This window comes from Mauremys reevesii, linkage group 4 (genome assembly GCF_016161935.1).
Source record: "Mauremys reevesii isolate NIE-2019 linkage group 4, ASM1616193v1, whole genome shotgun sequence".
In the NCBI taxonomy this organism is placed as follows: Eukaryota; Metazoa; Chordata; order Testudines; family Geoemydidae; genus Mauremys; species Mauremys reevesii.
This window is the reverse complement of record NC_052626.1, coordinates 62,441,265-62,456,920: the sequence shown is the minus strand read 5'-3', so window position 1 is coordinate 62,456,920 and position 15,656 is coordinate 62,441,265. Positions and strand designations below refer to the sequence as shown.

Genomic DNA, 15,656 nt, shown 5'->3' with positions numbered 1-15,656 from the left:
TGTCAGTAGATTAATTGCAATCAATATCCACAGTTCCTGTGTAAAATATAAAAGGGCAGAACAGATTTTGCCATAAATATGTATTATCTAAAATGGATTATTTCTTGCTCTTCTATCTTTTTTTTGTAGTTTATTCACTTCTGTAGGAATACTTAGTATCATTAAGTGTTACAGGATAGGGTCCTGTTAATTTAAAGATGAAACAAAATGTCTAAGAGCCAAAATGTCATTAAGTTGCAATGAAGTGGGAAACTCCACTATCTATGGAAGTTGCATAAATTTCAAAACCCGTAGACAGATTCAGTGGCTTTGCTTGCTGTTCAAGGAGCCTATTGCTGAAAGCAGGTGTCAGCTATAAGATTCTGTAGGGCAGGGATAGTCCATAGGTGGACTATGGCCCAAATTGGGACCACCAGATGCTTTTGTACGGACTATGAAATCTTTTTATTTACTTAATAGTTATTAATTTTATCATTGTTTTTATTATTTGTGCTGGAGCCTGGATCTTGACTATACCTTGACCAAGAAATTTGGACCTTGACAAAAAATAAACTACCCCTGCTATAGGGCTGTGTGTGATATTTCAATAATGCAACACAATTACTCTTACATTCTTAAGTCTTTCTAATTTATATATTTGTTTTCAGTATTAGGTCTGATCATGCACAATCTCTGTTCACAGTGGTTGTGCAGGATTGGGTTTTTTATAGGAATCCCTGCTCTTGGACTTATTCTGACTGTTGCATAGTAAAATAGTGGGCAGAACCCTTTTTAGACGTCTATTTTGGGAGGGGTGGTTGAGTGTTTATCCAGCAAAGCAGTTTCAAACCAGTTTCTCCTCTCACTCAAGTACATCACCTCCACCAAGTATCTTATCTGGTCCCACCCATCCAAGAATGCCAACGTTCCAAGCCTGCCAGCATTCCTTGAAACAATCCCTCCAGTGATAACTTGTTGCAATGCTACGTGTTTATTACAGCTACTGCAAATCTTGTCATGTCTAATTTGATCAAAATAAACCATGATTTGGCTGGATTTGTTCCTTGCAAACATCTGGAAGATAAGGTGATAGCATGGATTTGTCAAGAACAAATCGTGTCAAACCAACCTGCTAGCTTTCTTTGACAGCATAACAAGCCTTGTGGATGGAGGGAAGCGGTAGACATGGTATATCTTGACTTTAGTAAAGCTTTTGATAGTGTCTCACATGACATCGTAAACAAACTAAGGAAATACAACCTCGATGGAGCTACTAAAAAAGTGGGTGCAAAACTGGTTGGAAAACCATTCCCAGAGAGTTATAAGTGGTTCACAGTCATGCTGGAAGGGTATAATGAGTGGGGTCCTGCAGGGTTCAGTTCTGGGTCTGGATCTGTTCAATATCTTCATCAATGATTTAGATAATGGCATAGAGAGTACACTCAATGTTTGCGGATGATTCTAGGCTGGGAGTGGTTGCAAGTGCTTTGGAGGACAGGATTAAAATTCAAAATGATCTGGACAAACTGGAGAAATGGTCTGAAGTAAATAGGATGAAATTCAGTAAGGACAAATGCAGAGTACTCCATTTAGGTAGGAACAATCAGTCACACACATACACAATGGGAAATGACTGCCTAGGAAGGAGTACTATGGAAAGGGATCTGGGGGCATAGGCCCCAACTCTGTGGGTGCTCTGGGGCTGGAGTGCTGACTCCGTGGGTGCTCTGGCGCTGGAGCACCCATGGGGAAAAATTGGTGGGTGCTAAGCACCCACTGGCAGCTCCCTGTCCCACATCCATCTCTTCCCCTGGGCGCAGTGCCTTGTCCTGCTTCTCCCCCCTCCCACCACTTGTGCCACGAAACAGCTGATTTGTGCTACAAGCGCTGTGGGGGGAGGAAGGGGAACATGGTACACTCAAGGAAGAGTTGGGGCTGGGATTTGGGGAAGGGGTCCAATAGGGGCAAGGAGGGGGTGGAGTTGGGGCGGGGACTTTGGGGAAGGGGTTGGAATGAGGGTGGGGCAGGAGTGGGGAAAGGGTGGAGTCGGGGCAGGGCCAGGGTTGTGATGGGGCGCAAGCTCCCATTGGTGCCAGGGAAAATTGGCACCTATGGCTGGGGGTCATAGTGAACCACAAGCTAAAAATGAGTCAACAGTGTAACACTTGCTAAAAAACTTACATAATTCTGGGATGTATTAGCAGAAGTGTTGTAAGCAAAGACATGAAGGTAATTCTTCTGCTCTACTCCACACTGACTAGGTCTCAAATGGAGTATTGTGTCCAGTTCTGGGCTCCACATTTCAGGAAAGATGTGGACAAATTGGAGAAAGTCCAGAGAAGAGCAACAAAAATGATTAAAGGTCTAGAAAACATGACCTATGAGGGAAGACTGAAAAAAAAATTGGGTTTGTTTAGTCTGGAAAAGAGAAGACAAAGGGGACACAACAGTTTTCAAGTACATAAAATGTTGTTACAAAGAGGAGAGAGAAGAATTATTGTTGTTAACCTCTGAGGATAGGACAAGAAGCAATGGACTTAAATTGCAGCAAAGGAGGATTAGGTTGGACATTAGGGAAAACTTTCTGTCAGGGTAGTTAAGCACTGGAATAAATTGCCTAGGGAGGTTGTGGAATCTCCATCACTGGAGATTTTTAAGAGCAGGTTGGACAAACAGCTGTGAGGGATGGTCTAGATAATACTTAGTCCTGCCATGAGTGCAGGGGACTGGACTAGATGACCTTTCAAGGTCCCTTCCAGTCCTATGATTCAAAGCTATGGTGCTAATTGCTCAGGCTTCCATTATCTTTCAGGCACTTACAGATGTGTGTTGCTCAGTTTGTCCTATTATTTTACTAGGGAATCAAGTTAGATTCAGGACAAAAAGCCAGGTGGCTTGAAGTTTGGCTTCACAGTGTATGAGGTTTCCTTGGATCTCTCTACCTTTTCAAAATGAATTGCCAGTAGTTCAGAAAATTCATTAACAAATACCCTTAAAGCCTTGGGATAAAATCTGAAACTATTGAGTGTTTATATTTTTTCCAAAGTATTCTAGTACCTATTTTTAATAATTTTTACAGCGTCTAATCCAATGCTTATTGAAGTCAATGGCAATGGGTGTTGGATTGGGTCCATACTGAGAGAGGACCAAACTGTGCCTGCATTGCCCACCAAAAATCTCATGAAGTCAAAGAGTTTTACTTACATGAGAAAAGTGAGCAGAATTTGGCCCAAGGTCTCAATCCCATTCTAATTGTCCAAACCCCTCTTGATTTTTATTTGCAGTAAATTTGTTTTTTTGTTTTTTTTAAATCCCAAACTTCAGTGTGTCAGCTATTAACAACTGTTATTTTTAACTAATAATTTCCTCTGCCTCCTCCATCGTTATCCCACCCCCATAATAGACGTAAATATCTTCCTTACCCCCTTAATTCTTTGGATTCTTAACTTTGATTGTTATCTAGTCTTTCTTTGTTGCCTTCCATCAGAGGATCTCAAAGCCCTTTGCAGACACTAATTAACTGTGACATAAGGATTTCTCTGCATTTCAACAGACCCGGAAATTGAAGCCCAGAGAAGTCGTGACTTGCCCAAAGTCACAGAACAAGTTTGTGGCAGAGTCTGGAAGAAAACATCGCGCTTCTTGTCAGCCCCTTTCCGTTTGCTCGATCTACTGTTTTTGCCACCCTTATGTTTTACTGCTAGTGTTTGGGAAAACCTGCCAGTGAGGCTGTAAACCGGATTGTTGGGCAGCTCCAAGCCACGCCCCCACCCCCCGCGATTGCTTCTCCCTGTTGGAGCAGAGCTGTGTGTGTAACTCAGGACAAAGCGGCCGCAGTTCAGAGGAGCGAGGAGAAGCAGCCGCTCAGATTCCAGTGACTTGGTGTTTTCACTCCTGTTTGTTTAGCTCAGGGTTTGGGAAGGTCTCCCATGTTCCGGGCTGTGCTGCTTAGCCGGGTGTCACCCCGCATGTTCCCACTTCTGGCTGCCGTGCTGTTCCAGAGGAAAGAGAGGAAGGATACCGGGCTCTCTCACTGGCGGGTAATGTAAATTTTTGCCCTTCCTTTGCGCTAAGGGTCATCACCCACATGATAAAGAAGCAACTAAAGTTATGACACATGCATAACAGCAGCCCTGAGACAGGGTGAGCAGAGCACCGCCTTTGTCATGTGCAGGAGAAGCTACCTAAAGCTGTTTGGAGAGCGAAGGTGATGACAGTGGCTCCTTCCTAGACTCTGGGCTTCCTAGATCGGAGTCTGTCTGGCATTTTCAAAAGTGCTCTGTGTGGCCTTAAGTTGGCTCCCACTGAAGTCAGGGGTGGTGAAACTCCCATTGACTTCAGTGGGAGCAAAGTTAAGGAAATGCTTTTGCAAATCTCATCCATAGTCTATTTTGTCTATAAAGAAACAGAGCAATTCTGTGCATTTCCTTTTCTTTGCTCCCTGGGTTAACGGGAATTTACAGTCTAAATCCAACAAAGTATGGCAAGGATTAGCCCAGACTAAGCCCCGGTCTAAACTACCAATACAGCCATGTCCGGTAACTTGGTAATTAGTTGTTTCTTACCTTGCAAGCAGAGTTCCAATATATAGTGCAGAGTGGCTGTTTAACCGTGTTTTACAGCCAGGCTAAAGCTGCTGGTAAGATCCAGTCTGCACTACATGTTAGAATCAGACTTGCTTTGTAACCAAGTTAGTGGGTAGCCCACTTTTAACCAGGTTCCTTCATGTAGTTATATTTGTAGTGTAGATGGAGGAGGCAAATAGCAAAAGTTACAGAAAAAATTATGAGATGTTTGCTATGTGCATGTCATTGTTGGTTCCTGTTTGATTTATGTAAAACTGATTTTGTTCATTTTAAATTTGTTTTTTTAATTTGCTCTTCCCAACCCTGTGTTAAATATAACGAAGTGAGGCAAGAGGCAGAATTGTTACTGAACATCAGTGCCTTGCGGTCTAACCAGGGATTCATCAGGAGTGTAAAGCTGTCATTTTTGGAGACTTGCTAGTTTGAAATTTTAGCCAATACCTGCTACATTAACTATTTACAGGTGAAATGTTGCTGTTGAGAATTAGAGGTGCACAGATGCTGTTCCTTTGTTTTATTCAGATTCAAACCCACTGAGTTTCACTTAGAGGTTTCAGACTCATCCAAACTCAGATAGCAAACCTGGCAATTTTCTGTGCTTGTTATGCTTAGCAATTCACTGAACCCAGAAGACCTGTCATGGGCCCGTCCATTGTGTTTTGTTATGAAACTCATTCCCTCCAAAAATGTGCTTATCCAGAGGCAGAATGAAAAGATGTAAGATTCACGGGACCTGAAATTGCCTCAAACAAAAGTGATGATTTAATCTTTAGGTTTGAATCCAAAAGCAGCAGAGTTAAGGTTGGTGTGTGCTTTGAAAATTGATTTTTTTTCAGCACTACCGTAGTCAGAATCATTTTTGGGTGAAAATTGTTCAAGGGCCTACAAAAGGATACCCCATTGTGTGTGTGTGTGTGGGGGGGGTGTCTCTGCACTGAACCCATATAAAATGGGGAAGGTGAGGAGTTCTGCAGTGTGTTATAGCCAGAACCACTAGATTTGTAGCTGTGTTAATCCAGTGGCTGGGAAGCCCCTCTTAGGGGACTGCAGAGGAGCTTCAGCAGATATTCCAGCCCACAGACTGGACAAGAGGCATCCAGTCTTTAGTTGCAGGGGAGGGATAGCTCAGTGGTTTGAGCATTGGCCTGCTAAACCCACGATTGTGAGTTCAATCCTTGTGGGCCACTTAGGGATCTGGGGCAAAAATCAGTACTTGGTCCTGCTAGTGAAGGCAGGGGGCTGGACTTGATGACCTTTCAAGGTCCCTTCCAGTTCTAGGAGATAGGTAGATCTCCAATTATTATTTATTTTTTTATTTTTAGTGGGAGGGTTGGGGGGTGGTGGGAGAATAAGAATTCCATCCTGGGCAATGTGAAGTCCCCTATGCAAAAAGGCCACTCATTCAGGGAAGTAAATTTCACCCAGGGTACAATATGCCTAATATGGAGAAAGGGCACATGGGCCATATACTCAATTCCAAGAGATGTCTCACACTTGAGTCTGTTGTACAAACACCCATTACTCACATAGAACAGCTGCTCTGCTAGGAACCAGCTCCTCTTCCGGCCCTGCCTGCCTCACCCCTGGAATTCAGGTAGTGCATTTGGTGATGTCACATTTAATTTCTGGGTTTACTGTGCATACTTATCTTGCAATGTGTTATGACACCACCTTGCCTCTGATGAAATAAAACTGCGTTAGACTGAGAAAGGTGCCAGTTTACTTAAAAGCATGGGACTTGGAACAGACTTAGCTCTCATAGCTGGCACAGATCTTTGCTATGTTCCTAAATCTTTAATTTATGCTGTAGAAGTTCCTCTGTTTGGAGAATGTTGATTCAGCCGAGTGACTGTTGTTGACAAACATCTTTTCACAGAGGCTCTTGGAGAGGATCATTGCCATTGGGATTGCAACACATGGATGTACGCTGACATCCTTCAGAGTGAAATGAAGGAGTGGGATGTGTGCTGGTGTTGTGTGTTCTCCCGGATGTCAATATTATGGAACCTTGTGTCTCAAGTCAGGAGAGTTCAATCACTCATGATGACAGGCATTTTTGCAACCACATCCTTACTGCATTTAACAGCCTACAGGGCAGTAGCAATTTTCCACCAGGGAGGAAGGAAAAATAACCTTGCATACAGCCATGTATCTCCTTCCTTAAACTTGTAGACCAAGTATTGGGATGGTAGAGAGGCGGGTGGTTTAGGTAGAGAGGTTAGTTTGGGATATTGAAAGAAGAAAAACCTATTAAGAAAAGCTTCAAAAACAAAAAAACACCCCAAAACAAAACAAAATAAGACCCTGGCAGCGAGTCTCAGAACCCAGGACAACTGACTTGTGGTCAATATAGCAATGTAGCTCAAGAGTTCTGTACAAATGAATGGGACACGCTAAGTTAGGAGGAAGGTTTTAAAAATTAACTTAATATCTAATTTATAGCTCAGCAGTAATAGGGTTAATTAAGCTATTTGAAACTGAGCTGTAACAACAGTGAGCCCTAAAGAGTTCTTCTTCTCTGACTGTCAGTTTGGCCCTAAAAAAAGATCACTTTTACCTGTGGTGAGATGGGAATTCATTTAATTCTCAGCCTCCCTTCACTGGGGTGCTCTGTCTCTGTCCTTCAGCTACTTTATTCAGAGATACCACCTTATGTCTTCGCTTTCTCAATTTCAGATAGTTCTTATATTTCAAAACTGAGATTTACCTATCGTGGACCCCTGTGCGGGTTGTTCCACTTCATTCCCTTATATTGATATTTGCATGTTTGTGGAAGGTGTGCTGAGGCTGAGTTAACACAGAACCTGCTTGTCTTTACAGCGTGAGAGGCATCCTTACTACAACCTCACAGTAAAAGTCCTCAGAGCCAGAAACATCCAGGGTACAGATCTGTGTAAGTACTTGACCAACGTTGTGCAGACTCATATTTTACACAATGAACAACTGTAACATAGCCCGGATTTCCTCTGGTTGATGTAACACTGCATCCCCACAGCTTGTGTGTTTTTCTAAAATATCTGCTCTAGGAATTGCTTGGGGGAAGTTCTCTGACCTGTGTTACACAGGAGGTCAGACTAGGTGATGACAGTGAGCCTGTTCTGAGCCATTTGCTCAAGTTCTTTGAGTTTGATGCCAGCCCACTGGAGACTGCTCTTCAGATTATCTTTGAAGCGCTTATATGGATGACACTTCTTTCTTTGGCCCTGACTCAACTCTCCATACAAGATCTGTTTTGGGAGACGGTGGTCTTCCATTCTTATGACATGCCCCATCCACCTAAATTGTGCTCTCAATAACATTTCCTCATTGCTGGTTATGTTTACTCTCTCAAGGACATGCGAAATTGCTCAAGCTGTTTAATGTGACATCTGTAAAGAGTCCATGTCTCAGATCCATATTGGAGAGACGTTAGAACCGTTGCACTGTAGATCTTCAGTTTGGAGGTTGTGTTGGTTAACAACTTTTGTTTGAAGTTGGACAAGGGCCTGGCTGGCTTTACTAATTCTGGAGGAAATTTCCTTATCAAGGGAACAGTCACTTGATATGGTGCTGCCCAGATACTTGAACTGATCCACATTTTTCAACTGTGTGCCTTGGATGAAGATGACTGGCACTGGGACATCGGAATGAGGTGCTGGTTGGAACAAGACCTCTGTCTTCCTGAGGCTGATGGTGAGGCCAAAGAGCTGGGATGCTTCAGGAAATCATCAACAAGGTCATCTTGTTTATGAGCCATCAAGGCACAGTCATCTGCAAAAAAGTGCCTCAACAAGAAGCCTCTCCAGTATCTTGGTCTTAGCAGTGAGTCTTCGAAGATCAAAGAGGGAGCTATCAAGTCAGTAGCGGGATGTATATCCCCCTGATCCAAGTCCCTTGTTGCATGGTTGAGAGCACAAGCAAAGAACAAGTTGAACAGCACTGGAGCAAGTATGCAGCCTTGCTTCTCTCCACTCGAGATTTCAAATGCTTTGGAAAAGTCACCGCTGGCGAGGACTTGCACTGTTATGTGGTCATTGAACAGACAGATGATTTGTATGAAACTTCTTGGGCAGCCCAGTTTATGTAGAATAGCCCATAGACCCTCTGAGTTGACCAAATAAAAAACTTTGGTCAAATCGATTGAAAACTGCATACAGGTCCCTGTTCTTCTTTAAACATTTTTCCTGGACCTGCCTTACAACAAAGATAATGTCCACCATAGTACTACAACCTGGTCTAAAACTATGCTGTGCTTCTGGCAGATTCTCCTCGTATATGTTTGCAATGAGTCTGTTCAGTAGAATGCAAGCCAGTATTTTGCCTGCTGTACAGAGGAGAGCAATGCCCTTTTAGTTTCCAGAGTTAGCTTTGATGCCTTTGTTTTTGAACAGTGATATGATAATAGCATCTTTGAAGTCTTGTGGCATTTCTTCTTCCTCCCAAATGCTACTCAGGATGTCATGAAACACCTCGATAGCCTTTGGGCCTGCTCCTTTATATAATTCACCTGGGATACTGTCCTTTCCAGATGCTTTGCCAGAGTTCAGTTGTTTGATGGCTTTTATAACTCCCCCAGCTGATGGAGGGAGATTGAGATCCTCTTTGATGGGTTTCTCAGGTAAATGGTCAAGGATACATCGATCGACTGTGGATGGTCTGTTGAGTAGACTACTGAAGTGTTCAGCCCATCTCTGTAGGATTCTCTCTCTGTCTTTGTCAAGTCCTTATTATGATTGTTTGTTGAAGTGGATTGAATCAGCCATCCAAAATTATTTGACTTCATTGGGGAAGGGGTGGAGCCTGGCTGGAGGGTATTGTGGCTGGAGGACTAGAACTGTTCCCTTTTGGGAATGGGGAAAAGGGGAAGTCCCAAGTCCTTAAGCAGTGTCTATGGGAACATGAAGCTATCTGGGAGTCAGGGGCGGCTCTAGGCACCAGCAAAACAAGCTGGTGCCTAGGGCGGCCAAATCTAGGGGGCGGCAGGCTGCGCCGGCGGACCTGCCGCAGTCATGCCTGCGGGAGGTCCACCGGAGCCCCGGGATGACTGGACCTGCCGCAGGCATGACTGCGGAGGGAGCGCTCATCCCGCGGCTCGGCTGGACCTCCCGCAGGCATGACTGCGGCAGCTCAAGCGGAGCCGCGGGATCCGCGAACCGTCCGCAGCCGCGGGGGGTCCAGCCGGGCCACGCGGGACCAGCGGACCCTCTGCAGTCATGCCCGCGGGAGGTCCGCTGCTCCCGCGGCTCCGGGGCGCCTCCCGCGCATGACTGCTTGGGGCGGCCAAAACTGTAGAGCCGCCCCTGCTGGGAGTGCCCTGCTGTGGAGGATAAACCACAGGATGAAGGCAGATGGCAGTTGTGTAGGTTTGGTGAGGCAGTATAGTGGTAAAAGAATTACTCCCCCAAATCTTCAGTTTAATATAGCTTGTATTTCATTGAAGCTCCATTGTTTGACATTGTACCTTGGCTAGTTGCACAGTCCAGAAAGTGAAGCCACTACAGTGAAACAAGGACGTTAGCAAAAAGCATTTCAGATGAAAGCCATGTTTCCTGGGCAAGTTGCAGGGTTTAAAAGGCCAAGATATGACTCATGTAGAACAGGCCTGAACAGAATTTTACTCCAGGCTGGATTATGTGGGGATTTAAAGAAAATGTATTGCCTGAACAAGTTTCTTTCTATGCTGCATCCTGTTTTCAGGAATACCTGGAAAAAATTGATAGGTTCTCATGGCTTCATATATGTTAAGAAGACATTTAAGACAGTTGTGAGGATATCTAATCTAGATTATGACCCACTGAGTTCTATCACATGACCTTTCCAGCTCTTAGTAGCGTGTGTCTCTGACAGAATTCACAAACCTATGAAATCCTGATTGTGAATGCAGGACTAGATCACATGCTTGGATCTAAGTGTCAGAATTTCCTGTGGTGTAGGTACTTTATGGAAGAGATTTCCTAATGTTTTGATGGTTTCTCTGGAAGAGATTTCCTAACGTTTCCCTGTTAAAAGGAACACACAGGATCTAACTTGTTTGGAATATCCTCTTAACTCAGCACTAGTGTCTTTATGCAGTCTTTATGGTCTGTGTTAGGGACAACAGAAAACCAATGCATGTAAAGTGCAACCTGAGTGTTGCACTTTACCTTAGTACACTAGAATAAGATTTATGCTAGTGCCGTATTCTGATACTCTTGTTGCACTCAGAAACATGGTTTGATTTTTGGCATTAGGCTTCTGGGGCATTAGGCAGATCCCACTGCTCATGAAAGCAAGGTGTTCTGTTCATGGTATAAGCTAATATACTTAAAGAATGGCAGAGTGAGATCTTTTCCTCTACTGTCCAAATAGCAGTAAAATAATTTCAGAAGAAGAAACCTCTTTGGAGCACTAGCCCTTTTTCCAGCAGTGGCCCTTTGAAGAAGGGGTTTAACACTGGGACATACCTGAAAAATAAACTATTTATGTGAAAAGAAATTCAATTTGCTGCTGTTGAAAATATTTGTCTCTTAATGAAGGTACTCTCCCAGCCAGTCCAGCTTTTTTTTTTCTGATTAATTCTGCACAATCCTGTGACATGATAGAATATAGAAAGCAATGATACATACCTGATTAGAATTGTTCTGATGCCATTCTTCTGTACTTTTCATTCCAGTGTCCAAGGCAGACTGCTTTGTGAAATTGCGTCTACCAACTGCATCTCCAATCACTTATCGAACTCAGGTTGTTGACAACTCCAGTAATCCAGAGTGGAATGAAACCTTCCAGTACAGAATCCACAGTGCTGTCAAGGTGAGGGAGAGCCTTTTGATATGGAGAAGATCAGATTATCTGGTGCTTGAGGGGTGGCAGGATCTTGAATTTAAAAATATCAAAGGTTCTTTATTACCAAAAAAGAGTCATTTCATGTAAAATGTCTCTCATGAGCCTGCAGGTGCCCTTTGCTCGCAACACCCAAACATGTTCCCCAAGTCCCTGCATAGTCACCAAAAGAGCTGATTCATAACTGCTCACACTCTGGAAAATCACAGCTAAGGAGAGAGAAGGATTTTTTTTCTCTAGTGCCATCTGATGCATTTTTGAGGAAAAAGAGTGTTATGGATATTTTATATTTGTATTATTGTAGTGTCTAGGAGCCCTGGTCATGGACCAGGACCCCATTGTGCTAGGCACAATACAACCACAGAACATAGAGTTCCTGCCCCAAAGAGCTTATAATCAAAGCATAAAGCAAGAGACAACAGATGGATACAGACAGACCAGGGAATATAAGGAAACAATGAGACAATATTGGTCACCATCATAGATAGTGATCAAGCAATCTGATACTGGCCCCATAAAGTTTCGGGAAATTCCTTGATAATGCAGGTAAACTTTCCTGGGCTATTCATTCTCCCACCCTGGGACTATTGTCTTCTCATGGTTGTATTTGTTCTAATGTCCTAGGCATTAGGGTAATATCACTGTGTGGGCAAGAATGCTGGGATCAACTAAATTCAAATAAGTTTGTGATATATAGTTGACCGTGAGTTTGTTTTACTGGCTGCAATAATTCCAGTATTACAGAAATACAGAATTAAAAGTCATAAGAGGAGAGAGAGTAAATTTGTCACATATTGACAAAGCTGGACAGTAGTGTAGCATGAATGATGAAAACTTTTCAAATTCAATGCTCTATGTTGACACTAGTGATAGCTAAATAAGGATATTATTTTTTAAAAGATTATGGCATCTCTTTAAAAAAATACCCACCAAAACCCTCTCTGCAGAAATTAGTTAACAGATACTGATTCCCAGCTGGACCAGGCCTGTGTCATGGTTGTTTGTGGCTGTTGGGAGTGTGAGTTGGGTTGATAAATGACTTTGACAAGTTGGCAGAAAGTTAAAAACAGGTAGGCGTTAGATTACCAAAATAAAAGCAATAAAATAACAAAGAGCTTTATATTCCCTCTAATTCATGAGGACACTTAGATTTAGCAGTAGCAGCCAGAATTAAGCCAGAGCATTTCTGTAGTTTAGCAGTCTCCTTGAAACATGCACAGGCCATTTATAGGCAACTGTACTTTGTGTACAACTAGTGCACCTATCTGTTAATCCCAGCTGGGCTTGCCTCTGCCCAGTAGCAGTGATGATCAGGAAGTTATTGGTTGCTACTGAATCACCCTGAAAGGGAGGAAACTGCTATCCAGGCAAACCAATGCTGAGTTAAGAAGAAATTCCAAACAAGTTAGGTCCTGTGTGTTCCTTCTAGCTGGGAAACATTAGGAAACCTCTTCCAGAGGAACCATTGAAACATTAGGAAATCTCTTCCAGAAAAAACATCCCAAGTACGGGCTAACAAGCCCACATCCTCCACTGGGTCATGAGCTCTTTGGAACAGAGCAAATTCTATAAATGGGGAAAGATAAAATGATTGCAGAAGGACTCTTAATTTTTCAGGCCTCTAAAAGGGTGTATTATAAACAATAGAGAGCAAACCAAATAGCAATACTAAGTAATTTATATCACTTTCATCCATCAGCTTGCTTTTGTTAACATGAATATGGCCCTTTGTTTATCAGCTATGTACAGAGAGAGAGAGAGAGAGAGAGGGGAACCAAGTGTGTCTATCTTCCCTCCTCCAACCCATTCCTTGAATACTGTTTTTTGTTCTGTTTTGTTTTAGAACATTCTGGAGTTGTCTCTCTTCGACGAAGACGTTCTGATAAATGATGAACTTACTTCTATTGTCTTTGATGTGGGGGGTATAAAGCCAGGCCAACCTTTAAAGCGCACTTTCAAGTTAAACCCAGAGGTTGGTAACATTCACCCTGTGACCAAGTACCTTTACAGATCTGTTCAATACAGCCACACAGAGGTGCACACTGAGAGAAACCTCTCGGCATTTGCAGAAATTGTGGAGTGCTTTTGATGATGCTCTTATGGTTATAAGGGTTTTGGTTTCTCTTGGCAGCCATTTTGGTGACAGTTGACATTATTTGGAACACTGATATTAGATGCTTCCCCGTACATGTTAAACAAAGGGACCTTCTCTTTTGCGCACTTCCTTTTCTGGCTGGTATCTTGAATGTTATATCACCGGCCATGCACTCTTCATTCTTCAGGCTTTACATTCTCTGTGGTCCAGCAACTGTAGAGGATGACACAGTTGCACATGTTTTTGAGCAGGTCTGATATTTATTCACTAAGCACCAGTATTAAACATGCACAATACTTACTCTTCTCTTTTCCACCAATTGACTAAAACTCGTCCTGTGGAATCCAGTGTAACCAGGAGTTCAGATTCTAGAGCAGGTTGCTGACTAGTTATCCCACATCTGTGTGGACTTCTGTATAGATAGAACTAGGGACCTTTTGGTCCAAAACCACAAGTCCCTACCACTTATGATAAAAGGAGACTCTCTCTTGGGTATAGAAGGATTTGTATCCTCTGTGGGCCAAGACTAGCAGTACAGCACGTAGGCAATATCTATTATGTTACAAGAGCTGCTCTCATCTTGGCCCAGAACTACCATTTTATAAAAAGTATCTTAATTTCCCTGGCAAAGATGCATTCTGATTGACCCAGTGTATTGAAGTAATTATAACATATTGGGGAAAATATATTAAGCTAGTTTACATGCAAATACAGCCACCCTACATTTTCAAAAGTCACTAATGATTTTGGTGTTTCTAAGTTTTGGGGGGCCCAACTAAAGACAATTCAGAGGGCCCCCCATATTTAAAAAAGTGCTGAGCACCTACCCTCTGAAAATTAGGTCCCTTTAAGGTGTCTCAAATTGGATTCCCAAAAATTGATTCACTCAAAATCACTAGTCACTTATGAAAATATAGGCTAGCATATCTATATAGGTATTTTTAGTTTGCAAGGATCAAATATTCTTTGCTGCAAAGGCTACCTCTCAATTTTAACAAGTTCAAAACTTAAGAATAACCACCGTCCTCATGTTTAAAATCTGGAATTGCTACATTCAGTCAAATTCGCAGATTTTGCACGTGCTGGAGATGTAAATGCTCTTCAACAACTATTGGTCAGTTACTTTGGTTCCAATCTTATCGTTTTGCAACAAGATATCCCATCCATGGTCATTGCCTCAGCCAAGTTATACCCAATAGGCCTGGGTGAAGACAAACCAATTTCAGCCTTCTTTAAGAAATGTGTGTGCGCTAACTTCTTTAATGCTATTCAAACGGATCCTACTTAGAAGCTGGAATGGCTGAGTTCAGAAGCAAACTTACCTGTGTACACTGTTAGTGAGGAGTAATGATCCCTCATCTAGGCAACCTAGATGATGTGTAGTAGTCCATGCTCTGTGTACATAGAAGCTCAGATCACATGATTCTGGAGGGCCTTTTGTAATACCTCTACCCCTCCTTTCCCAGAGCCTGATTAGTGTGGTCTTGGCCACTAATTGTGATCCTGAAAAACTGATTAGTGGATCTGGAACTGAAAATTAGTGCCCCCGGGAAAAGTGCCAAATACAGTTGAGTTAGGATCTACATTTATTTCCTGATTAGTTATGTTGTTTGTAATCTGTTACTGAATGCTTGCTGGGTGCTGTGAATGGGAGATGGCCGAAGTCTGCAGAAGGCTGTTAAAGACAGCAATGAGCTCAGAGTGCAAATTGCTGAAGAGATTAAACTAAACAAAGGTAGCCCAAATGTAGCTATAATCAGTTATGCTGCCATATGGGTATTGGAGTTCAAAAGGGCTTCATATAATAAAGTAGGGACAGATTTGAGAGCAAAGTTCACCTTGTTCCCCTATAACCTGTTTATGTATATAGTACTTAGCTTGTTCAAATTCAAAGCATTGTTCAGCACTAAACATTAGCAAGGTGCTTGTGTAGACAAACTATTAGTTTGCAGCAAGCTGTAGTGTGAAACTACCTCAGACTAATCTACTGTGCACCAACTGTCCATGTGCATACTACCTGCTACCTGCACACTGTAAGTTCCCTAGTGCACTTTCACCTACTCCAAATTCACTGGGGAATTTTTAGCACGTAGTAGCAGGGTCCACAAAGATAGTTAGTGCAAGGTAGATTTACACCCCAGTTTGCCACACACTAGCCATTCATCTATACAAGTCCTAAATAATCCTATTGTTCCACC

General features: G+C 42.7%; 1 protein-coding gene across 1 annotated transcript in view; it reads left to right on the top strand.

Annotated features, from left to right (window-relative positions):
• Nucleotides 1-3,164: 3,164 nt before the first annotated feature.
• Nucleotides 3,165-15,656, top strand: part of LOC120404423 (cytosolic phospholipase A2 zeta-like) — a 36,522-nt gene continuing 24,030 nt past the window's right edge. Inside the window, exons 1-5 of the mRNA XM_039536924.1 lie at nt 3,165-3,192; nt 3,533-4,019; nt 7,386-7,458; nt 11,197-11,333; nt 13,207-13,335. Coding sequence (XP_039392858.1) covers nt 3,909-4,019; nt 7,386-7,458; nt 11,197-11,333; nt 13,207-13,335 — 450 coding nt within the window. The 5' untranslated portion in view covers nt 3,165-3,192; nt 3,533-3,908. The remainder of the gene's footprint in view (nt 3,193-3,532; nt 4,020-7,385; nt 7,459-11,196; nt 11,334-13,206; nt 13,336-15,656) is intronic.